Source organism: Suricata suricatta, chromosome 10 (genome assembly GCF_006229205.1).
Source record: "Suricata suricatta isolate VVHF042 chromosome 10, meerkat_22Aug2017_6uvM2_HiC, whole genome shotgun sequence".
NCBI classification, from domain to species: Eukaryota; Metazoa; Chordata; class Mammalia; order Carnivora; family Herpestidae; genus Suricata; species Suricata suricatta.
The window spans coordinates 3,200,771-3,224,188 of record NC_043709.1 but is presented as its reverse complement, the minus strand read 5'-3'; the positions used below and the strand labels follow the sequence as shown (position 1 = coordinate 3,224,188).

General features: G+C 48.5%; 1 protein-coding gene across 2 annotated transcripts in view; it reads left to right on the top strand.

The window, feature by feature from the left end:
• PPARA (peroxisome proliferator activated receptor alpha) overlaps window positions 1–23,418 on the top strand; it is a 63,468-nt gene that overhangs the window by 20,050 nt on the left and 20,000 nt on the right. Inside the window, exon 2 of one of the 2 annotated variants that reach the window (XM_029953198.1) lies at window positions 16,895–17,130. In XM_029953198.1, coding sequence (XP_029809058.1) covers window positions 16,923–17,130 — 208 coding nt within the window. In that variant the 5' untranslated portion in view covers window positions 16,895–16,922. Of the gene's footprint in view, window positions 1–16,891; window positions 17,131–23,418 lie in introns of those variants that run through there. The other variant, XM_029953197.1, reaches the window with a different exon arrangement.

Genomic DNA, 23,418 nt, shown 5'->3' with positions numbered 1-23,418 from the left:
TTCTTTGGAAATGTCTATTTAAATCCTTTGCCCTTTTTTAAAGTGGGGATATTAGTCTTTGTATTGAGTTGTAGAGATCTTTATATGCTCTGGGTGCAAGTGTCTGGTCAGATCTATACTTTACAAGTGTTTTCTCCCATTTGGCGAGCTGTCTTCACATTGTTAATGGTGTGTTTATAGCAGAAAAATTCCAAGTTTTGATATCAAACTTGTTTTCTTCATCACTTGTACCTTTGGTGTGTGTACAAGTTTTTCTGTGAACATAGATTTTTTTTTAATGGTTTTTATTTATTTTTGAGAGAGAGAGAGAGACATCGCAAGCAGGCGAGGGTCAGAGAGAGAGCGAGAGAGCATCCCACACAGGCTCAAAATGATAGTTCGATGGTTGATAGTGTGAAGCTGGGCTCGAACTCATGAACTGCGAGATCCTGACCTGAGCCAAAGTCAGGAGCCAGCCGCTTAACCGACTGAGCCACCCAGGCACCTCTGATTTGCTAATACTATATTTTATTGAGAATCTTTATGTCTGTGATCACAATATTAGTCGGTAGTTTTTTTTGTCTGGTGCATTTGTTGTACTGGCTTTGCTAGTTTTGGTATTAGAGTAACACTAGGTTCATGAAAATGAATTTTTCCTCCTCTTTTTTTTGCAAGAGATTATAGGATATTGGTGTTGTATTAATTCTCTTTAAATGTTTGACAGAATTTTCTAGCAAAGCCAGCTGGGTCTGGAAATTTCTTTTTCAGGAGTTTTTTTTTTTTATCACAAATTCAATTTTTTAAAAAAGTTTATTTACTTTGAGAGAAGGAGAGAGAGAGAGAGAGAGAGAGAGAGAGAGAGAGTGTGTGTGTGTGTGTGTGTGTGTGTGTGTGTGAGAGAGAGAGAGAGAGAATGAGCTGGGGAGGGTCAGAGAGGGAGGGAGAGAGAATCACGCTCCTCGCTGAACCTAACTCGGGACTAGATTTCACAACCATGAGATCATCACCTGAACCGAAATCACAGCACTCAGCCAACCGAGCCACCCCGGCGCCCCACAACTGTTAAATGGTTCTAGAGCTATTGAGATTGTCCATTTCATTTTAGTTAAGTTTTGGTAGCTTGTGGTCTGTAAGGAATTGATCCATTTCTTCCAAACTGTCAATCTTATGAGCCTAAAGTTACTTGTAGTAGTTTCTTTTAAACCTTTACTGATTGCAATCTGTAATGATACCATTTCATTTCTAGTATCAGTGATTTATATCTTGTCTTGTGATTTTTGTCACTCTTTCTGGGGGTTTATCAATTTTATTGATTCTTTATCCCCCAAAGAACCGTTTGTTTCATTGCTTTTCTCTATGGTTTCCTTGATTTCAGTCTCACTAGTTGCTACCCGTACTTTAATTATTTTCTTCCTTCTTCCTCTGTGTTTATTTTGCTGTTATTTTCCTGAGGTAGGGTCTTAGATTATTGATTTTAAGACTTTCATCATCTCCTTTGTAAGCACTGAGTGCTATTTAATTAATTGATGCTACTTTTTTAATGTTTTATTTTATTTTTGAGAGAGAGAGAGAAAGAGCATGCACGTGAGCAGGGAAGGGGCAGAGAACAAGGATCGAACAGGATCCAAAGGATCTCTGTGCTGACAGCAGAGAGCCCAATGTGGGGCTCAAACCCACAGACCGTGAGATCACGACCTGAGCTGAAGTCGGACTATTAACCAACTGAGCCACCAGGCGCCCCAATGAATTAATGCTATTTAAGGATTTAATGCCTTCTCAGCACCGCTTTTACTTTATCTTATGTATTCATACAATTTTTCTCATTCATTTTTTGTATTTTTAAATTTCTTCTGTGACCTCCTCTTGACCTACAGATTATTTAGAAGTATTTGAATTCATTTTCAAATATTTAGGGATTTTCCTATTGCCTTTGTTTTCAATTTCTGCCTTGATTCCATGATGATTAGAAAATACACCCCATAAACATTCAGTTCTTTTAAATTTGTTGAAGTTCGCTTACCAGTCTGGGATGTGATCTGTCTCGGTGAATGTTCCATGGGTGCTTTAAAAAAAGCGTATTCTGCTGTTGGATGGAGTGTGCTATTTATGTCAGTTAGAGCCCACTGGTCAGTTACGGTGTTCGGATCTGTAACTTGCTGGCTTTCCAGCAATTCTGTCAGTTGCCAAGAGGGAGGCTGGGCCCCTCCCCCCGCAAGATGGCGGGGTCTCTCTCCTGCCACCGCCAGTTTTCGCTTCACGTATTTGAAGCCTTGATTGTTCGATACACACATATTTGGTATCGTCGTTTCTTCCTCGTAGATGAATCCTTTCGTTGTTTTGTGCTCCCCTTAGTATATTTTAAAATAATCCATTCCATAGCCATTTTTTTTAATATTTTGTTTATTTTTGAGAGAGAGACACACACACAGTGTGAGCAGGGGAGGGTTAGAGAGAGAGAGGGAGACACAGAATCTGAAGCAGGCTCCAGGCTCTGAGCTAGCTGTCAGCACAGAGCCTGATGCGAGGCGCGAACCCATGAACCATGAGATCATGACCTGAGCTGAAGCCGGACACTCAACTGACTGAGCCACCCAGGCGCCCCTCCCTAGCCTTTTAGTGTTCTGTCTCTCCTATTTATTTGGCGTTTGGTAATCTTAACGTTATGTCAGAACGTAGGGGCAGAGAGAGAGGGAAACACAGAATCGAAGCAGGCTCCAGGCTCTGAGCTGTCAGCACAGAGCCCGACGCGGGGCTCGAACCCGCAAACTGTGAGATCATGACCTGAACTGAAGTCAGAGGCTTAACCTACTGAGCCACCCAGTCTCCCCAGGATGGATTTTTAGATAGATCTCAGTGTTGAGCCCGAGAAGGGATTTGAGTCCGTGTGTGGAGAAGATGTTCCGGAGTCTTGGGAATATGCACAGGAGCTCTATCAGGATCTGAGGTCTGTCCAGGACATGTGTCAGGGTCATGGGTATTCCCCACGCGGACTCTCCGCTATAGACCCACGGAGGTCATTGGAGCTCTGGGTATGTCGCCAGAATTTTTATCAGGATCTCAGGTTTATAATCAAGATATATCAGAATCTCAGGCATATACCCAAGGAGGCTTAGCAGGATTCTGAGGAGAGGGTGGATCTTAAAAGTATAGTCTAATAATTAATTTACTTAAAACCTTAAAACAATATAAGCAGCATATGAGATATTTCTATGTATCAGAAGGGGACACGGATTTTTAAAAATGGAGAAACACTGGCCGTGGCCTCGTAACCAACCAACTTACTCTACCTGTGTAAAATCATTGGCTCTGCTGTCCGAGGTGTGACGGCAGGGACTGATCTACCCTCCTGTCCGAGGCACCCGAAAATCCAGACAAGTCATAGGAAGCAATGTTTTTCAAGACATTGGAGTCAGGTGGCGAAAGGCACTGATGTGGTGCGGCGCACACGGCCGAGGCGAGAGGTGTGACTAGGGAGCTGACCGGCTGAGCTGAGGGAGGAGGGGGAGGGGGAGGGGGGGCTGAGACCCCGGAGAGACCGAGACGTCTACAGTCTCCAGGGCAAAGCTCCAGAGGAGAAGGTCGCACAGAAAGAGAACTCCATGGATGTGCTGAGGTACCGACGGGTGCGTGCAGTGAGGCCAGGGAAAGAGCCGTCCGGGAGGATGAAAGGGAACAGCGCCCAGGACCCACACCGGGCCCGGCCATGTGCCTGACGCTCACAGGGGGCCGGGAGCACAGCCCGTTTCACCTGCCGCTCTGGGAAAGCTCATACTTCAGACGGAATTGGATACGGGACTCAGAAGGCTCTTGCCTCAGTAGTGGGAAATAGTTACACTGGAATCCATGCTGTTGAGGCCCTACCTAACAAACTAAAAAAATAAGATACGACAGAATCGGGCTTTTTCCAAGTAGCGTGACTGCATCTTAGAAAACAGCTCAAGAGTATTTTTAGGGATACAAAACTACCCAGCCCCAAGGAAAGTAAAATCCAAATATCTGACATCTAATCAAAGATTACTAGACATGCAAAGTAGCAGGAAGGAGGACCCAAAATGAGGTCAATGATTTGAAACTTACCCAGAACTGACATAGATGTTAGATTTGCCAGACATGTACATTAAAGTAGTTATTATGACTATATTTTAGGTACTCAAAAAGTTGAGTAGATATAACACAAGATATAAATCGAATGTCTACACTGAAAGCTACCGTATTTGAGGTTAAAAATACACCAGGTAGAGAAGCCTTGGCAGCTTGTCAGTTGAGCATCCGACTCTTGGTTTCAGCCCAGATCATGATCTCACGGTTCATGAGTTCGAGTCCCCCACTGGGCTCTGCACTGGTGGTGTGGAGCCTGCTTGGGATTCTCTGTCTCCCTCTCTCTCTGCCCCTCCCTTGCTCTCAAAATAAATTAATTTAAAAAAATACACCAGGTAGAATTAATAACAGAATTGACATTGCAAAAGGAAAGATTCATGAACTTGAAGGCATAGCAATGAAACAGAAAATGACATGCATAGAGAAAAAATAATTTAAAAAAATGAAAATCGCATCAGTAACAGTAGAACACAAGAACAGAGGGGAGCAGCTTACAATAGGTCTAACTGGAAAGGAGTGGGGAACAGAAAAATATTTGAAAAACAAGGGGGTCCATTCATTGGAATAATTTAACAGTCATAAAAGTTTATGCACCTAATTGCAGAGCTTTAAAATACATGAAGTAAAAATAACAGAGCTGGAAGGAGAAATAGACAAGTGTGCAGCTTTAGTCAGAGGTCCCTTGTAGAACAAATATAGAGAATATCAGCAAAGATATAGAATATTTGAACAACACCAGCTTGACCGAATTGACCTTTATATACAGAACATTCCACCCAATGACAGCAGAATAAACACTGTTTTCAAATGAATGTAGAACGTTTACTGAGATACATCATATTCTGGACCATAAAATGAGTTTCAATAAATTTAAGTCATACGTAGTAGACTCTCTGACTATAATGGAATTGAGTTAGAAATCAATGACATGAACATGACTGAAAAACCAACAAATACTTGGAAACTAAATGACGCCCTTCCCAACAATCCACGGGTTGATAAAGAAATTTTAAAAAGAAGTTAGAATGTACTTTGGACTGAATGAAAAGAACAGCAAGGTATGGGGATCTGTGGGCTGCCGCTGTAGCAGTGCTTAGGTGGAGATTCATGGCACTAAACACCCAGAGTAGAAACGAAGAAAGGGCTCAAACAACGACTTTAAGGAGCTGGACACCGAAAAGCAAATTAAATCCACTGTAAGCAGGAGAAAGGGGAATAATAAAGATCAGAGTGGAAACCGACGAACAACAACAAAAAAGACAAACCATGATAGAGAAAAATCAATGAGACACAAAGCTGGCTCTTTGAGAAGATCAATAAAACTGATACACCGTGAGCCTGGCTGATTCAGGGGAGGAAGACGAGACACAGATGACCAATATCTGGACCGAGAGAGGTATTATGTCACATATTATGTTATATGTCATAAAGATATTTATAATATTATAAGTGACATATGCCAGTATATTTGACATTTCAGATGAAAAGGACAGATTACTTCCAAAACTGAACTCAAGAAGAATAGATCACCTGAGAAGCCATACATCTGTTAAATAAATAGAGTTTGTAGTTCAAAACCCTCCCCCCAAGCAACTCCAGGCTCAGGTGTCTTCACTGGTAGATTCTCCAAATAGCTAAGGAATAAATAATACCAATTCTACACAAAAACCTTCCAGAAAATCTAAGGGCGTGGGAGTACTTTGCAGCTCATTCTGTGATGCCTGTATTATCTGATACCAAAACGAGACAAAGGCATTACAAGTAAAGAAAACGAAAGCTCGGTATCCCTTGTAAACCTAGATGCAAAAATTCCAAACAAAATTTCAGGGTGTTGAATTCAACAATATGTAAAAAGAATATTATATGATAGAGAAGTAGGTTCAGCCCAGGAATGCAAGGATGGTTTAACAATAATAAAACAAAAAAGTATGTAATTTACCATTTTTAACAGAATGAGAAAGAAAAGCTATGTTTATTTAATAGATACAGAAAAAGCATTGGGTAAAATTCCATAATCATTACTAATAAAACAACTAATTTTATACAAGGGCACAAGGGCAATTCTGTCGAGGAGAAGGAGTCTTGGATGGACACAATGTTATCAGTGAATTGTGCCGGCACCATTGGGTATCCGTGTGTCCCAAGTGAACGTGGTCCATACCTCGTGCCATATACAAAAATTAACTCAAAATAAAACATAGATCTAAATGTAATCTAAAACTCTAAAACTTTTAGAATAAATACAAGAGCAAATCTTTGTGACCTTAGGTTGAGCAAAGATTTGATAAACATGACACCAATAGCACAGTCCGTCAAAGAAGAAGTTGATACATTGGACTGCATCAGAATGAAACTTTCTGCTCTTCAAAACACAGTTGTAGGAGAATGAGAACACTAATAACAGACTGAGGGAAAAAATCTTTGGAGAGCATACAACTCGAAAGGACTTGTATTCAGAATGTAGGGGGGAATCCTCTGAAAACTTACCTATAAGAAAATAAATAATTCAGTTTTGGAAATGGGCAAGATTTTTGAACAGGCACGCCCCCAAAGGTGTATGGACAGCAGTGTGGACATGCGCCACATCATTAGTCATCAGAGCAGTGCACATTGAAGCAACCGTCCCCATGCGGACGTTCACAGCTTTCCTGGTGACATTGAACCTACAATCACATGCTAACATTCACAGCTTTCACAGTGGTGGCATGATAGCATGATGTAGCCATTAAAATGGCTCAGATGAAAAAGACTGTCCCTACCAAGTGGTGGCCGCGGTGTGGAGGGACCGGAACTCAGGTCCACCGCCGGCGGGAATGTAAACTGATACACACACTCTGGGAAATGGGTTGGGGGTTTTTAAAAAGCTAAACAGGGGTGCCTGAGTGGCTCAGTCGGTTAAGCATCTGACCTCAGCTCAGGTCATGATCTCATGGTTCGTGGGTTCGAGCCCCATGTCGGGTCTGTGCTGGCAGCTCAGAGCCTGGAGCCTGCTTCTGATTCTGTGTCTCATTTGCTTTCTGCCCCTCCCCCACTTGTGCTCTGTCTTTCTGTCTCTCCAAGATAAATAAATGTAAAAAAAAATTTTTTTTAAGTTAAACAAACACTTGCTGTATGGTCCAGTGATCCCATGACCAGGTACTGAGCCAATGAAAAGGGAGCCTAAGTCCATCTGGGGACCGTCAGTGGGATTTGACGGCTGCTGCATTCACAGTAGCCAAGACTTGGAAATGGTCCAAATACCTGTCACTGGCAAAGGGATGATCAAACGGTGGCCTGCCATAGATTGGAATATTACTTTGCAGTAAAGAAAAATGAACCACTGACACGCATGACAGTGTGGAGGAATCTCGACCTAGTTGTGCTGAGTGCAAGAGGCCAGACAAAATGGGCATATACTGTGGGATTCTATTTATATAAATCTCTAGAAAATGCAAACCTCTAACATGCAGTGACAGAAAACAGGTCGGTGGGGACAGGAGTGTGGAGGGAGAGACCACAGAAAGGCACAAGGAAACTTTTGGGGGTGACAGACGTGTTCGTGACCTTGATCGTGATGGGTTAGACCTATATCGGAACTTACTGATTGTATACTTTAAGTATGCGCAGATGACTGCCCATTCTACTACATTAATAAAGCTCACTTAAACATTTTTTTTAACATTTATTCATTTTTGAGAGGCAGAGTGTGGGTCGGGGAGGGGCAGAGAGAGCGGGGGGAGCTGTCAGCACAGAGCCCGACGCTGGGCTCGAGCCGCGGACGGAGAAATCATGACCTGAACGCAAATCGGCCGCTTCCCATCGGACTCCGCTTCGGAACTGGCCGTGCGTGCCCGTGCCGCCTGCGGTTGGCGGGACGCTGCCCTGCGCTCCTGAGCGGGCGGCTCAGACGGTTGGCGTCACGTGGAGTGTGTCGCCCACGCTTGTTCGGGTCGCTGGGCCTTCCCCTGCCCTCTGTGCTTCAGCTCAGCGCTTTTCGGGGTGTGTTTTGTGCGAGGCACTCGAAGGAGGCCCCGTCTTGCCTCTGGGGACGGGGCTGTTTGGAAAGAGCCACATGCCCGTCATTCCATGAACACTCAGCACAGCCTGCCTGGCGGGTGTCCCTGACCCCGACTCTAGGTATTAAAACCCAGGCTCCAAGAAGTGTGGTCACGTAGTCAGGGTGACGCCAGGCATCACCGCGTGCCCTGCGGGCGGGACTCGGTCCTCCCCGAGCTGCGCAGAGGAGGGGGGAGGCGAGCCCCTCCAGCTGCATGTGACCTCCCAGAGGAGGGGAGGAGGCGTGAGGGGCCGAGCCTGTGTGCCCCTCAGAAACCTTGCACCCTGCTTTTAGAGCGCCCTCGCCATCTGCCTGCCTCCCCCCTGCTCCTCCGCCGGGACACCTGCTCCTCCCCTGCGTCCCGGACTTCCCGGACATCACCCCACCCTCCGGCTTAGCTGCGCCGGAGTGTAGATTAACCCTTGAGGCGGCCCGCATGTCCGCCCCCGTGAGCCCCCAACGTTGGCTCTTCCTGTCCTTCCGGTCCCCCCCAAGGGCGCGGGCACATCTCCTGGGGACGCTCTCAACAGCCTCATAAGCACTCTGGTTGCTTCTCCTTTAAAGTTTTTTTTTTAAGTTCCTTTATTCATTTTGTGAGAGAGAGAGAGAGAGAGAGCGAGCCAGTGGGGGAAGCAGCAGAGGGCGGGCGGGAATCCTAAGCAGGCTTCACGCTCAGCGCAGGGCTGGATGTGAGGCTCGGCCCCACAAACCTTGAGATCCCGAGCTGAGCTGAAGTCAAGAGTCAGATCCTTAACTGACTGGGCGCCCCCCAGACCCGCTCGGGCACCCCTCATCCTCTCCTTTAAAACCAGGACCCAAAGGCAGGGGTTGCCATGCCCCACTGCAGCCCAGCCCCTGCCCCGACTCCTGTTGCCCCAGGCCCGGGACCACACCGTTCCCGGAGTGGGCAGTGACCGTGACACACTGTCACCACCGGCCTCTCCTGCTGCTGCCATTCAGCTCTCGCCACTTCCCGTTGTGGCGCATCAGCAATGGGCACATCCTCGGCCCCCACCCGCCATCTGGGGGAGGGCTAATTTCCCCATCCCTCAGGGCTGAGCTTGCCCTTGTGACTTGCCCTGGGCCACAGCCCGTGGCAGAAGTGACCTGCAGTCCCTGTCCTCAGTCTTGGGATACCCCCGCATCCGAGGCCCTCCACGGACCATCCAGGCGTGGTGGCGCCGCCAGACGGCCCCCGCGGCCCGAACCGCTGGCCCGCAGAACCGTGAGCGCATGAAGTGCCCGTGTCTGGAGCCACGACCGTCGAGGGCTGCCGGGGAGGCAGCAGCCCAAGCGGAGTGCCCGCCCCGAGCGCGGCCGGTCCCTCTTCTCCGAGACGCCCTGGCCCTTTCCCCAGCCTTCTTTCTCGTCGCCTGTCAGGATTCGGCTCAGGCGTCCTTCCGTCAAGGAGCCTTTCTGGGCCCTCCAGGTCCCCACCTCACAGCCTCTGCAACCTGCTCCTTCTTATCCGCTCACCTCCCGGCCGGGGTGTTCACCTCTCTGGATCACCGCGCTTCTCCAGCCCCGGTGCAGGGAGGATTGAAACAATGCATGTGACTGTCACTGGGGCTCAATCCGTGTTCCCGCCGCCCTCTCTGCCCTGTTCCTGCCCCGCACCCTCTGCCCCGAGCCCTGGGTCCTTCCAAGGCTAAGATCGCCTCTTCCAGTGTGCCCTCCAGGCTTACGCCTGTTGCCAGCTCGGGGAATACTCCTGTGTTTCGTGAAGTTCAGAAAACGTGGTCTTTCCACCCAAAGGTGACCATCGGTTTAACTCAGAAAATGAAGCTCCACCTTACAGAGTTTACTGCCTCGTGTCTGATGTCATTCTGCCATAACCACTCGGGCCCTTCCCTGCCCCCGAATGTCACCATTCGCTTGTGCCCCTGGCGTGGCCCTGCCGTTGTTTCTCTGCCGTCCGGTGGGTGGGTCAGTGCCCCAGCCGCACCCTTGTTCCGGGCTTCTGGGTGCATCGGGCGCAAAGCTTTCGCCTGGTAAACACGAATCTCATCTCCGTGGACTATCGATTCTTGCAACACGCTTTTCAGCTCGGATTTTACCTCAACAGGCACATGACGTGTCCAGAGTGACTGTCCCCACCGACAAAGCTAAGGTTGGACTTAAAAACAAGGACTCCTGTTCGAGGAAGGATTTGCTGGGTTCGAGGCGAAGGGAGATACTGCCATGCGGTATGAACTTCGTGGAAACCTGGCAGCAGTTTTCTTGGAAATATTAGGGAACATTCTTCTTGTGCCTTTAAAGCTAAACGCATAGGGGTTCACGGCTACTCTGTCACATCGGGCCCCTCACCCATTTCCACGGGCCAAATTCTTGTGATTACAAAATGCCGAAGCCTTCGGCGCCGTTGGGGAAGATCTTAGATATTCCCAGATAGACCTGGGTCCTGTGCAGACCAGTCATAATTATCTCGTTTTCGGTTTCTTTCATTCAGATAGCCAGCCTGCCTCCTTCATCACCACCGCACCCTGGGGCTGTCCTCGTCCTTTGGATTTCGTGAGCATTTTTCTTTACCGGCCTTGGGAGCCCACTAATCATTATTACCGGCGCCGACGATCAATCAATTTCTGTGACCTTCTGGTGCCAGGGAAGGTACAAGAGTCTTTGTAGCATTTGTTTATTTTGAAATGTGATTTTGAGCCCTAGCCTGGCAAATTGAGCTACAAAGCTCTAAATATTAAATATCTAAGAGGTGTACAGAAACGTGTAACGAATCTGACAAGGCAGTTAAGGACAGTGGGTGGAAAATGGGGAAATGATCTGACGGCCCCCTCGCCTGCCATGTGAATGGACCTCCTCCTCCGACTCAAATTCCGTCCTGTACCCGTCGGTCACCACCACCCGGCCGCCGCCACTCGGTGGGGTCTTAACAGTCCTAATTTAGCCAAAGGAAATGTAAATAATGTACATTATTAAGCACATTAAGTGATGATTCAGGGGCTATAGTATAATACATTCAGATGGATTACAGAAAGATAAGTCTTAGCAAAGGTCCAACGTTTGTCACTATTTATTTGGGCCCTTTTGTGTCAAATACAAGTTCCTAGGGGGAGAAATTCATCTGTCCTTTCTCTTGAGGGTCTGATCCCCTGGTTATAAAAATGTTTTGAATTCTCACCATTTTAAATACCTATTTCAACTCTGCCAACCAAAGGAGAAAAAATCCGGGATGAGCAGTTTTATCCCATTTGGGGGATTTTTGTATGTAATTTACACACATCAATTTTAGTAACGCTTTTACTTTTTTGTAACTTCATTCTTCATGTAAGTTTGCTATGCTGGTGCGTTCATCTTTGTGTGCAAAGGTTTAATCAGTGAACTTTCATGTACGTAATCTAAGACTCTGAATACAAAAAGTGACTCACAGTTAAATTAGTGTAGGTCACCATTGTAAATTTGGAAGTAAATTATGTGATTGCAAAGATTAGTGGTAGCAAAGAGGACCAGGAAAATGGAAGGTTGAGTGTTTTTTCAGTGTTGTTTCAGTGTTAACTATATAAAGACAGAAATATCTTTTAAAGTACTTAGTTTGGAATAAAAAAAGGCAGCTAGCCTTTGTACAAAAATAACTTTCTAAACTTGAACCTTAGGATAACTAATGCTTAAAAGTACAAAGTAGACCTAAACAAATTGCTTTTACTTGTCAGACATGGAACATGGAGATGAACTATGTTTTTTGTATGTAAATGGAATACTATTACATTGTTCTAGTCACATCCCTGAAAATAAATGCATAGCTGATCTTGAAAAAATAAATAAAAAATAAAAATGTTTTGACTGTTGGGATTTTGTTGAGCTATTATTTAATACTTAATTTCAGGGGCACCTGGGGGGCTCAGTCAGTTGAGCGTCCGGCTTTGGCTCAGGTCATGATCTCATGGTCTGTGGGTTCAAGCCCCACGTCAGGCTCTGTGCTGACAGCTCGGAGCCTGGAGATGCTTCGGATTCTGTGTCTCCCTCTCTCTCTGCTCCTCCCCCACTCATGCTATCTCTGTCTCTCAAAAATTAAAACAAAAACAAAAACATAATACTTAATTTCAGAAAACGTTTATGAAGGGTCTCCCAGGTCCAAGAAACTCCGTCACTGGTGTGGGGGCGCTGAGGTCGGCTAGACACAGTAACGGACCCAGGAGCCAACAAGGACCTGACCCGACCAGGGTCTTTGATCTCCAATCATTCGATGAAATGAAACTCCTTCGCTTCTTCTTAGAAGCATTAATTTATGTGAGCAGAGAATACCCCCCACGTTCCTGTCGCTTCCAAGGTGGAGGCACCCTGATCATCTGTTCCCATCTTTACCCCCGGTCTGCACCCCGGTCTCTCCCTCGGAGCCCAGCTCCCTCCATCCCTGTTGGACATGCACTCTTTCCTGCTGATTTGGGACTTAGTTCTTCACTATGAGGCTTCGATTTATTCTTCCCTTTGTATGCTTTGTTTTTTAAAATATTTATTTTGAGAGGGAGAGACACACACAGAGGGAGAACGAGAGAGAGAGAGAGAGAGAGAGAGAGAGAGAGAGAGAGAGCGAGCGCGCGCTCATGAGCAGGAGAGGGGCAGAGAGAAAGAAGACGGATCCGGAGCAGGCCCTGGGCTGCCACCAGAGAGAGGACACGGGGCTCAAACTCAAGAACCGTGAATCACAGCGTGAGCCAAAACCAGGAGTTGGATGCTGAACGGCCAGAGCCCCCAGCCGCCCCTGTGAGGGTTACACTTCACCGTGCAAATTTCTGATCACTTTCCCAACGCAGAATCGCTGACTTCTGTCCCAGACTCCCTTGCGTGTTTTCATCTTTGGACCTGGCAGGTGTGCCGCTCTGCCATCCGGGTGACAGCAGGCCACACGTGCTCACGCAGAGCGGCCCCGGGCGCTCCCAGACTTTCACCTCGTTCCCGGCGGGGTAACGTGCCTGTGTGTGCCAGGCTTAGCTGAGTGGCAGAAACGCAAGCCAGGCCCCTCCTGCCTGACTGTGCTAGAAGTGTGAATACAAAGGTTAACAAAATACCTTCTCACCGCCCAAGACAGGCCAGAGCTCCCCACGGTGCCGCAGGACCCAGAGGAGCCTGTGCCAGACCCTCGTCGGCTTCAGAGTAAGAGCTCATCATGCCATTTGGGACTCGTTTCAGCCTCGTCTTCAAAGAAAAAAAAATGCCAGGGCATCTGGGGGGCTCAGTTGGTTAAGCTTCCGACTTCGGCTCAGGTCATGATCTCACATTCATGGGTTCGAGCCCCGCGTCGGGCTCTGTGCTGACGGCTCAGAGCCTGGAGCCTGCCTCCGATTCTGTCTCCCTCTCTCTCTGACCCGCCCTGCCCATGCTGTCTCTCTCTCTCAAAAATAAATAAAAACATTAAAAAAATTTTTTACAAAGAAAAAAAAGCCACACAACCGTTGTTGACACGCTGGATGCCTGTTTCCATTCGTGTTACAGCCCTTCCGTGTTCACCTGTCCTCAGCGACACAAAACACATGTAGTCTCTGCTTCTCTTTCTGCCTTTCTTCCTTCCTCTTGTCATTTCTTTCATAGTTCTATCGTTCGCGTTTACTCTGCTCAAAGGAACATTCTGGTTGGTAACTGCCATCCTGAGACCCAAAGGTAGAATTGCAGCCAGTCACAGTGGCGTTTCCAGTGTGCACGACACGGCTCTAACGTTTCAGTGGGGCGGGAAAGAACGGATGCCTCAAGAGTCCCCAGGCCCCAAGGACAGGGAAGGAGGGCCCGGGTGGCAGGCACGCGCGTCCTGGCGGGAGCCGGGCTTGGCGCCCCGCTGCCCTTGCGCTGGGCTCTCGGCCCCCCCAGACCCCTCTGTGCTCGGAACCCCAAGCCCCTCTGGGGTCCCGCTGGCGCGCTCTGACTTTCCTCCAGCTGTTTCTGCCTTGCCTCCTCGGCCACACGGGGAGCCAGGGAGAAAACAGGTGGTCTGCTGCGTCCGCCGGTCCCTCCTGGAGCGCTGGGGGGCAGAGGACACAGTGACTGGCACCTGGCTTGCTCTCCTCGGGGAACTGGGCCATGGCTGTGCTCTGTGGGCTCTGAGGCCAGGCTTCCTGTGACATTTCTGCTTCTTGAATAGAGGCCATAGTGACAGTGGGGGGTTGGGGGGGGAGGACAGGACCGGGAGCCAGAGCACCAGAGAGCCGCCAGGCAGGTGGGCTGCCGGCCGTGCCCGGGCGGCCTCCGCTCTCTACCTGGGGACCCTTCAAAGGGAGCCGAGCCTTATCTGCTCTAGCTGGAGGCCAGAAAGGAGCAGCATGTTCAGGAATCTGTGCAAACACCAGTCCTCTGTCTGGACACAGTTCAGGATGGTATTGTCTCACCCTCCAGAGGGATTTTATCTTGTTAGCTTTTCATCTGCAGGGAGACCAACATTTCCCCGAATAAATCTCAGGAATGCTTTAAAAGCAACTGAAGAGTAAAGCAGTAGGATCCGAGTGTTCTAACGCCCTGGAGGTAATGACACAGAGACTACCGTGAGCTGATTCTCCATGACAGTCTGCTTCTGAAGTTTCTCTGCCTAGAAAGAACGCTTGTCGGAAAACAATAAGGCTGCCGTCCACCTGTCGACACGCACTTTCCCTTGTAGCACAGGGAAGGTGGCGGGGCAGCGGAGCGATGGTCACAGCCCCACGGACAGCACAGCCTCTGCCTGGCCCCTACGTACTAGGCTGAACTTTATGGTTACCATGGCAACGTACGGATTGCAGTTTCTAACCTCTGTTCATGGTGAAAACCACTGTAAGTAAAGCTTACCCTTGCATGCATTTTGAAGAAATCTACCGTCAGCTATAGTGCAGAATAAAATAGGATAAAAAACTGCAGCCTGGTTTACACTCCTAGATATGGAGAAGGGAAGTCTTATAAAGCTCAGGACAGGCCAACGATTCTCTTCTGTGTTTCCTGTGGGTTACTGTCAACCATCATAGCGCATTGTCAGAACTCTTAAGCATGAGATGTGAGTTTCACAAAAATGTGTGAATTGCACCGTTTTTTCATTTCTAAAGAAGTCAAGGCATCCCTTCACCTTTGCACATACAGCTCCTGTTTTCTTTAAGCAGGGCTGAAATGTGACAATGATTCACAAGAGCATGCGCAGTGGGTTTGCTGGGGACAGCATTCTCACTCCGCCGGGAGAGCCTGGCGTCGTGTGGCCGCGTGGTGAGCCTGGCTGCTGGCGGCGTGCACCTCCCTGGGTTGTCTCAGTGCTGGGAACTGTGGGCTTCACCATGGCCACTTCAGCTGGGAAAGCAGTTCCTTCCAGAAGCTACTGTCCCCTCATCCGTCTCATCGAACGCTGCATGACCACTGGGCCCGCGATGGACATGGGCGGGGTCTCTGGGGGACCAGGACCCGGAAGAAGGTGGAGACTGGAGGCGGTGCAAGGAAGGCGTGGACTAGGTGGTGGCCCGGGGCCACATATAAGAGTGGGGATGGGAGGCGGTGGAGAGGGCGAGATCAGGAAGGAGACGCGGCACGTCGTCCTGAGCCTGGTGTCGAGGAGATGGACTTGGTCTGGCAGTCCGAGGAGTGGTGTCCGGAGTTTGAGCAGGAGTGGGAGAGATACTGCAATGACCATGGCTGTGTCTGTCCGATGGGGGAGCAGAACCAGGCATCACCCGCTGGGCAGCTGAAGTAGGTGTTTCTTTCTCCCGTCCTGGAGCCCAGAATGTGCCGAGAGCAGGGCGTCGGCAGTTCTGGTTTCTCCAGAGGCCTCTCCCCTGGGTGTGCGGGCGGCTGCTTTCTCTCTGCGCCCGCACAACCCTGGTGTCGTGTGTGTTCAAATTTCCTCTTCCTAGAGGGACACAAATCCGATTGGATTAGGGCCTGCTTTATAGACCTCCCTTTGACAGAGCACGTCTCTACGGCCCCCTCTCCAAGCGTAGCTGCCTTCTGAGGTCCCCGGGGGTTAGGATTCCAATATATGAATTTTGGTGAAGACTCAGTTCAGCGCATAACAGGACCCACCTCTGCCCCCCGCTCGCCCTGCACCCCTCCGCTGAGCCGCCTTGGCCCACTTGCTCCTGGAAGGCTTCTGTCGTGAGGCTTCTGGGCTGGCCATTTGTTTGCTGGAACTTTCTCCCCTGGGACCCCGCATGGCTCCCCAACTCAGACGCTGCTCTCCCCAAGTCTGCGAGGCAGTGTCCCCATATGAGGTAGCACCCGGTCCCCGTCCGCTCTTGATGCACCATCAGATGAGCATCAGACAGTCCACACGCGTGCGTGTTTATTTGCTGGGTCCTCACCAGGGCACCCAGGACGGGGGCCCTGCATCCCCTGCTGTCTGTGTCCAGCTCAGAGATAGGAGATTGCACAGAGCACACGGAGGTGAGCGATTCTACCAGGATCGGCTTTGTGTCCTTAAACACTTGGTGTTTAAAGACTCTGATTTTCTTTTTTTTTTAATGTTTTATTTTATTTTTGAGATAGAGAGAGAGACAGTGTGAGCAGGGGAGGGTCAGAGAGCGAGAATCTGAAGACAGGCTCCAGGCTCTGAGCTAGCTGTCAGAACAGAGCCCAACGCGGGGCTCAAACCCAGGAACCATGAGATCATGACCTGACCCAGAGTCAGATGCACAACCGACTGAGCCGCCCAAGCGCCCCAAGATTCTCAGTTTCTTAGCGGGCTTATCTAAAGGCACGCTGAGACACAGTGGTCAGCGACATTTCTTCTTAGCTTATGAGTTCAGGTGTGAGTCCGGGTGTGACGTCTTCATGGAAGGAAAACCTATGTTCTTCTAGATCCATGTTTCATGAGTTACTTCTGTATCTTCCCAGGTTGCAATTCCAGAACGATCTCATCAACATGGTAGACACAGAAAGCCCGATTTGCCTGTTCTCCCCACTTGAGGCTGATGGTCTGGAAAGCCCATTATCGGAAGAATTCCTACAAGAAATGGGAAACATCCAAGAGATTTCTCAATCCATTGGTGAGGACAGTTCTGGAAGCTTTAGCTTCGCAGACTACCAGTACTTAGGAAGCGGCCCAGGGTCAGACGGGTCTGTTCTTACAGGTAAGGGTGCTGTATCCTTAAAAGCTTTGTTTAGAAATGCTTGGTTTTACTGCTTCTTTTTTTTTTTTTTCTCCTGCAGAGAAAAGTGTTCTCTTTAGCTGGAAGCAAAGTCAGTCTTGACATGATAAAGCGCAGCCCAGTCCACTGGGACTGGGGTGCCCGTGTCCCACGGTACGCTTCTTTTAAAGGCGATTCATGGGGACGCTGGGCGGCTCAGTCGGTTAAGTGTCCGACTGCGACTCAGGTCGTGATCTCGCCGTTCGGGGGTTCTGGCCCCACGTTGGGCGGCTAGCTCAGAGCCTGGAGCTGCTTCAGATTCTGTGTCTCCCTCTCTCTGCCCCTCCCCTGCTTGCGCTCTGCCTCTCTCTCTCAAAAATAAACATTTAAAAACATAATGAAATACAGGCTATACACGCATCAAATAATACTTGAAATTCAGTTAAAGCAGTCAGCCACATTTCTAAAAGAATTCTGACTTCTTATTTCTTTAAAGCAGAGACTCCTATACTAATAAAAATGACGGGTTTTTAAAATCTGGAGAGGTGTATGAACCATCTCCCTATTTTCTGCGTAGCATTAGAACTGCACCGAGTACCGGCAAGGCAGGAACAAAGCAATAAAACACGGGGTCCGCTCTGGTACCTCTGGTGTCACGGGGAAGGAAGAAGACGTAGAGTGATTCATCCTTCCAGACGCACTTGTGAGCCCGGGTGACGTGGTGGAAACCGTGCCCTTGATCAGGAAGGCTCCATATGGGTGCACCTGACTCCACGGCTTCCTGGCGCACGGGGGTCTCGGGTGGGGACTGACCAGGTTGGATCCGGGTTGGCCCAGCTTGTGGTCGGCAACGAGGCGTAGACATGGTTGTCAACTCTGAGCGTGGAATACTGGGGCCCTCCGGGAACCGAGGGAGAACGTTCTCCATGGCAACGAGGTGGGGAGAGAGAGAGGGAGAGGGAGGGAGGGAGGTCAGTCTCCCGCCAAGGGGGAGAGGGAGGGAGGGAGGAGGGAGGGAGGGAGAGAGAGAGACGGAGGTCGGTCTCCCGCCGAGGCGGGGGAGAGGGAGGGAGGGAGGGAGGGAGGGAGGTCGGTCTCCCGCCGAGGGTCCTCTGTGCAAATTCAGCTCTTGCACGTGGTACTTTCAACAGAAGACGCGGCGCCGTGTGACGGGCGTCTTGGTCTGTAGCCTGGGCGGTGGCTGTTACGCTCTGTAGTTTTCTGTATGTTCGCCGTGTGACGGGCGTCTTGGTCTGTAGCCTGGGCGGTGGCTGTTACGCTCTGTAGTTTTCTGTATGTTTGAAGTACTTTAAAGAAAAATAAAAGCAGCAGGAAGGAGCGTTCCTGGCAAGAGGCAAAGAGGCAGCTTGTGCAGAGGCTCACGCGTTCCTTGTAAGAACTCTGGATTGAAGCGGATCTAAGTCCCCAGGAGTTAGGTGACCTGGCCGGTCAGGCAGCAGGAAAGAGGCTGAACGGAGACTTGACGCCACGCCCCCTGCTGGCTCCACAGCACAATGCACGGGAGACCCCGTGGAGATGACGTGTTCAAGGTCTCTGCGGCCTTCGTGGCTGAGCAGTCTTGGTTGTGGCCCCAACAGACCTTTATCAATGGCTCTAGTTTTGACTGCTTTTCCCATGACGTGTTATGTAGGGAGTGAGCAAGTGTCCAGGGTGACGGCAGCTTCCAGAAACAGGGAGGGGAGTGAGGATGAGTCGCTATGTTGTGCAGTTTGGTGGCCGACCTGTACAGGGGTCAGGGACAGTGATGGCCCAACTACCGAGCTCGGGTTAGCCGCAGCATGAGCCTTATCTCTCTGAATCCCAAGAGCCAGTTTGAGTTCATTGTTATATCGAAAGGAAGAGGAAAGGAGGCCGACCCCGGGGCTTTGGGACATGCTGGACGTGACAAGCCCAGAGTAGGAGAAAACCTGGGCTCAAGACCCAGCTCCCAACCCCTCGAAATGGGTCCTTTATTCATCACATTGCAGACACGTCACACGCTGCTGGGTTTTCGTGCGCTATCTGTGGTTAGGTGGACTATCAAAAATTGTTTTTCTTCTGGATTTGAGGTCTGTGTCCATTTGCTTCTTTTCTTTTTTTAAAGGAAGTAATTTCCTCCCCGCTCTGTGGGAAACATAGCCGTCTTATAATGAAGTCAAGGAGACGCCTTCCTTCAGGTCAGACACACCCTCGAAGTCCTTCTGAAATAAGGAGCTTTGTGAGCAGGGTGGACGTGTCATTGTGAAGCCCCTGGAAAGTTCTGTCCTAGCCGCGGATGGGAGGAGTGTTCAGACCCTGCTCCAGGAGGCAGAGTCCACACAGTGGTTCCTCGGCCTGGGCTCTCTCTCTCCCAGGTCCTCAGCCTCCCACAGAAGGAAGCTGAAATTACATTCTTCCAGGTTAGGTCAAGGTTGCTTTTTTAAATCTAATGCCTTTACGGTCATTGTCAAGAACTATCCTCTAAAATATATTCCCAAGCCATCTGAAAGCTGGGACACCGGGAAGACCTGGAAATGTCACGAAAATTAGCCTCGTGGTCCATACGCTTTGCTGAAAGCCATGTGTGACCCAGCCCTGTGGGCTGCCATGCGTGTCCTGTCTACAGAAAGTAAAGGGCGAGGGTTTGGGGGGAGAGAGGTCCACACTGGCCTTTGACCAGTTCCGAGGACCTTTGTGGCCAAAACAAGAGGGGGACTTTCCAAAAGCGATCACACTGAAGTGTGCTGGGTGCACATCCCTGCCTCTGGGCCACTGGCCTTCAAGGTGGGGGGCGTGTGGTCGGCCGAGTCCCTCCAGCCCGACTGCTGCGCATCCTCTTGGTCACTTGGAATCACCTCAGACTTCTTGCTTTCTTTCCCTTCCGGTTTCCCAGCACTGGTGTCACTGGCTAATCTGAGAAAGAAGATTATCCCTCGTTTGTAAATTAGATTTTCCATCCCTGGGTGATTTTGCTAAATTACGTAAACCTTCCCATGGAAGGGCCGTCTATAAAATGTATTCGCTTTGAACTTTACACCCAGGAGATGCTTCTGGTCCTTCTTCCCCAGTTTTACTTAACGATTTGATTGGCAGTCAATAAACTGCACATACTTAACATGTACGATTTGATGTGTATACACACATTTAGAATTTTTTTAAATGTACTATTATTTGTTTTTGAGAGAGAGCTAGAGAGACAGAGACAGAGTTCAAGTGCGGGAGAGAGAGGGAGACACAGAATTCGAAGCAGCTCCAGGCTCAGAGGTACCAGCACAGAGCTCGACACAGCGGGGCTCGAACTTATAGATTGTGAAATCATGTCCTGAGCCGAAGCCAGATGCTCAACTGACTGAGCCACCCAAGTGCCCCAGTATGTTCTCGTTCTAGTGTGACTTCTTTCATTCGGCAAAACTATTTAGGGATTCTTCTGCATGCTAGCACGTGCCAGAAGTTCCATCTTTTCTTCCATTGTATGGCCGTTCGCTTCTCCATGCACCTGCTGATGAGCATCGGAGTTGCTTGCACATGTTGGAATCCATGCTGGATCCACAGATCCAGCTGCCGTGAGCATCCCGGTACCAGTCTGTGTGGACATGTGCCTTCACTTCTCCAGGATAAACACGGGGGGAGAGTGGCTGGGACGTAAGGCGGATGTTCGTGTAACGTATAAGAAACTGCCAAAATCGGGCCGCCTGTGGGGCTCAGTCAGTTAAGCTTGTCTGACTTCACCTCAGGTCATGATCTTGAGGTTCGTGGGTTCGAGTCCCACATCGGGCTCTGTGCTGACTGCTCAGAGCCTGGCGCCTGCTTCCGATTCAGTGTCTCCTCTCTCCGTCCCTCCCCTGCTCATGCTCAGTCTCTCTCTGTCTCTCAAAAATAAATAAATGTTAAAAGAAAAGAAGCTGCCACAGTCTTTTTCAGAGCGTGATACCATTTTATGGTCCCACCAGCGCGTGAGAGCTCCGGCCCCGCCAGAGCCTCCCCCACTATCGATGTGCTCAGTCTTCCGGGTTGTCCCTTTGTAACGAGCGAGTACCGATAGGTCACGGTGCTCGGTTCCGTCTGCATTCACCTGAGGCCTAACGATGCTGAGGATCTTTTGCCAGATACCTTCTTTTTAAAAAATTTTAGATGAAGTTTAGTGGACACACAGTGTTCGTTTCGGGTGCACAACATAGTGAGTTTTCTGTATGATGTTCTGTCCGTTACACAGCGCTGGCCACGGCAGTAGAGTCCACGTCTGCGCCTGCAGCGTTGTCGTGAGAGGGTGGACAGTACTTCGTGGCCTGTTTATTTGATATCCCCAAGCGTGTGCCTCTTACATGTGACACGCCTTCTCTGGTGGCATTTCTGTTCAGATCTGCTGCCCATTTTAAACTGAGTGGTTCTTGTTACTAATGAAAAGCTGCTGAGAGTTATTCGAATATTCCAGATCCAAGTATTTTTATCAGATACGTGATTTATAAATATTTTCTCCTCTTCTGTGGCTTCTATTTTCTTTCTCCTCAGTGTTTTTGAAACCCAGAAGTCATTAATTTGTATGAAGCGCAAGTCATCAGTGTTTTTCTTGCCTGGATCATGCCTTCCGTGGCATATAAAAGAAATAGTTGCCTGCCCCAAAGTCACTTTCTTGTACAAGTTTTCTGTGTTCTGGGTTTTACATTTATGGACTGGATCTATTGAGTTCATGTTCATATGTAGATCAAAACTTACTTCTCTCTCTCTCTCTTGCATTTGTAAAGTTCTAGCACACTTTATTAGAAAGACTGCTGTCTCCACTAAATGGGCTTTATATCTTTGTCGAAAATCCATTGACCGTACCTGCCTAGGTCTGTTTCTGGACTCTGTTCGGTTCCAGGCATCTGTTTGTCTCGATTGACCCCAGTGCCACGAATTCCTGGTCACTGTGGCCCTGTCGTAAGGCCTGAGGTCAAGTAGCGTTAAGTTCTCCAAATGTTTTCTTCTTTGCTCAAGATGTGTTGAGTATTCTATTCATTTCAGAATCAGTTTTTCAATTTCTACCCAACCAGCCTGCTCGGATTGTGACTGGAATTGCCTTGAGTCAAAAGATCCATGCAGGGAGAATGGATATCAAACCAACACAAAGCCCTCAGAGCCATGAACTCACGGCCCCCGTTAGATTAGTTCTTCACTGTTTTCTAGGTTTTAGTGCATGGGCCTTTCACATGTTTTGTCAGATTTATTGCTAAGTGTTTCATATTTTATAGGGTCTTAGGATTTTATGCATAGATGGTATGTCATCTGTACATAAAGATGTTTCCTTCTTCCTTTTTTTTTTTGATAAGATTTATGCCCAGTGTCGAGCCCAATGTGAGGCTCAAACTCATGACCCTGAGATCAAGTTCTGAGCTGAAATCAAAGAGTTGGACACAACTGACGGAGGCACTCGGGCATCCCACTTCTTCCTTTTTATGCTCTTCTTCTTGCCTTATTACACTGGTTAGAACCGCCAATACAATGTTGAATTAGGTAGTGGGACACCCATCCTTGTTCCAGAGCTCAGCCTTTCACCACCAAGTATGACGAGGACCATCATTTTTCACAGATACCCTTTCTTAGGTTGAGGAAAGTCCCCTTCTGGTCCTGGTTTTCTGTGAATTTTTATCAGAAATTGATGTTAGATTTTGGCAAATATTTTTCCTGCATCTGGTAAGATGATCAAATGGTTTCTCTTTATAGTTGATGGACAGGGCACATTACAGTTTGATTCTCAAAGGTTAAGTCACCTTTACATTACCAAAATCAACCCGACTTGGCATCAAGTATTCTCCTCTTGACACATTGTTGGACTTGCTAAATTTTTAAGAATGTTTGCATCTGTGTTCATGAAGGATATTGGTTCTAGTCTTCTTGTAAAATCTTCATCTGATTCTGGTATCAGATTCATGCTGGCCTCACAGAATGAGTTCAGAAGTCCTCCCTATTGTTCATTTTCTATATATTCTTGTAGAATTGATACTCTTTCTTCCTTAAATGTGTTGTCGATTTCACACAGAAAGCAAAATTTGTTGTTGTTATATTTCTGTGTTTCATTTTGGATAGTTTCTTTGCTGTGTCTTCACGTTCACTAATCTCTTCGTCTGTAGTGTCTAATCTGGCCATGATCCCATCCAGTGTATTTTGCACATCAGTTAGTGTAGTCTTCCTCACGAGAAGCATGACCAGTTTCTACCTAACACATCCAATCTTTTATTCAGCTCCTTGAACACTTAGAATACACTCATAAGTTTCTATTATCTTGTTACTTTTGGGTCAGTTTAAGCTCATTGATTTTTCTCATCACGGGTCATA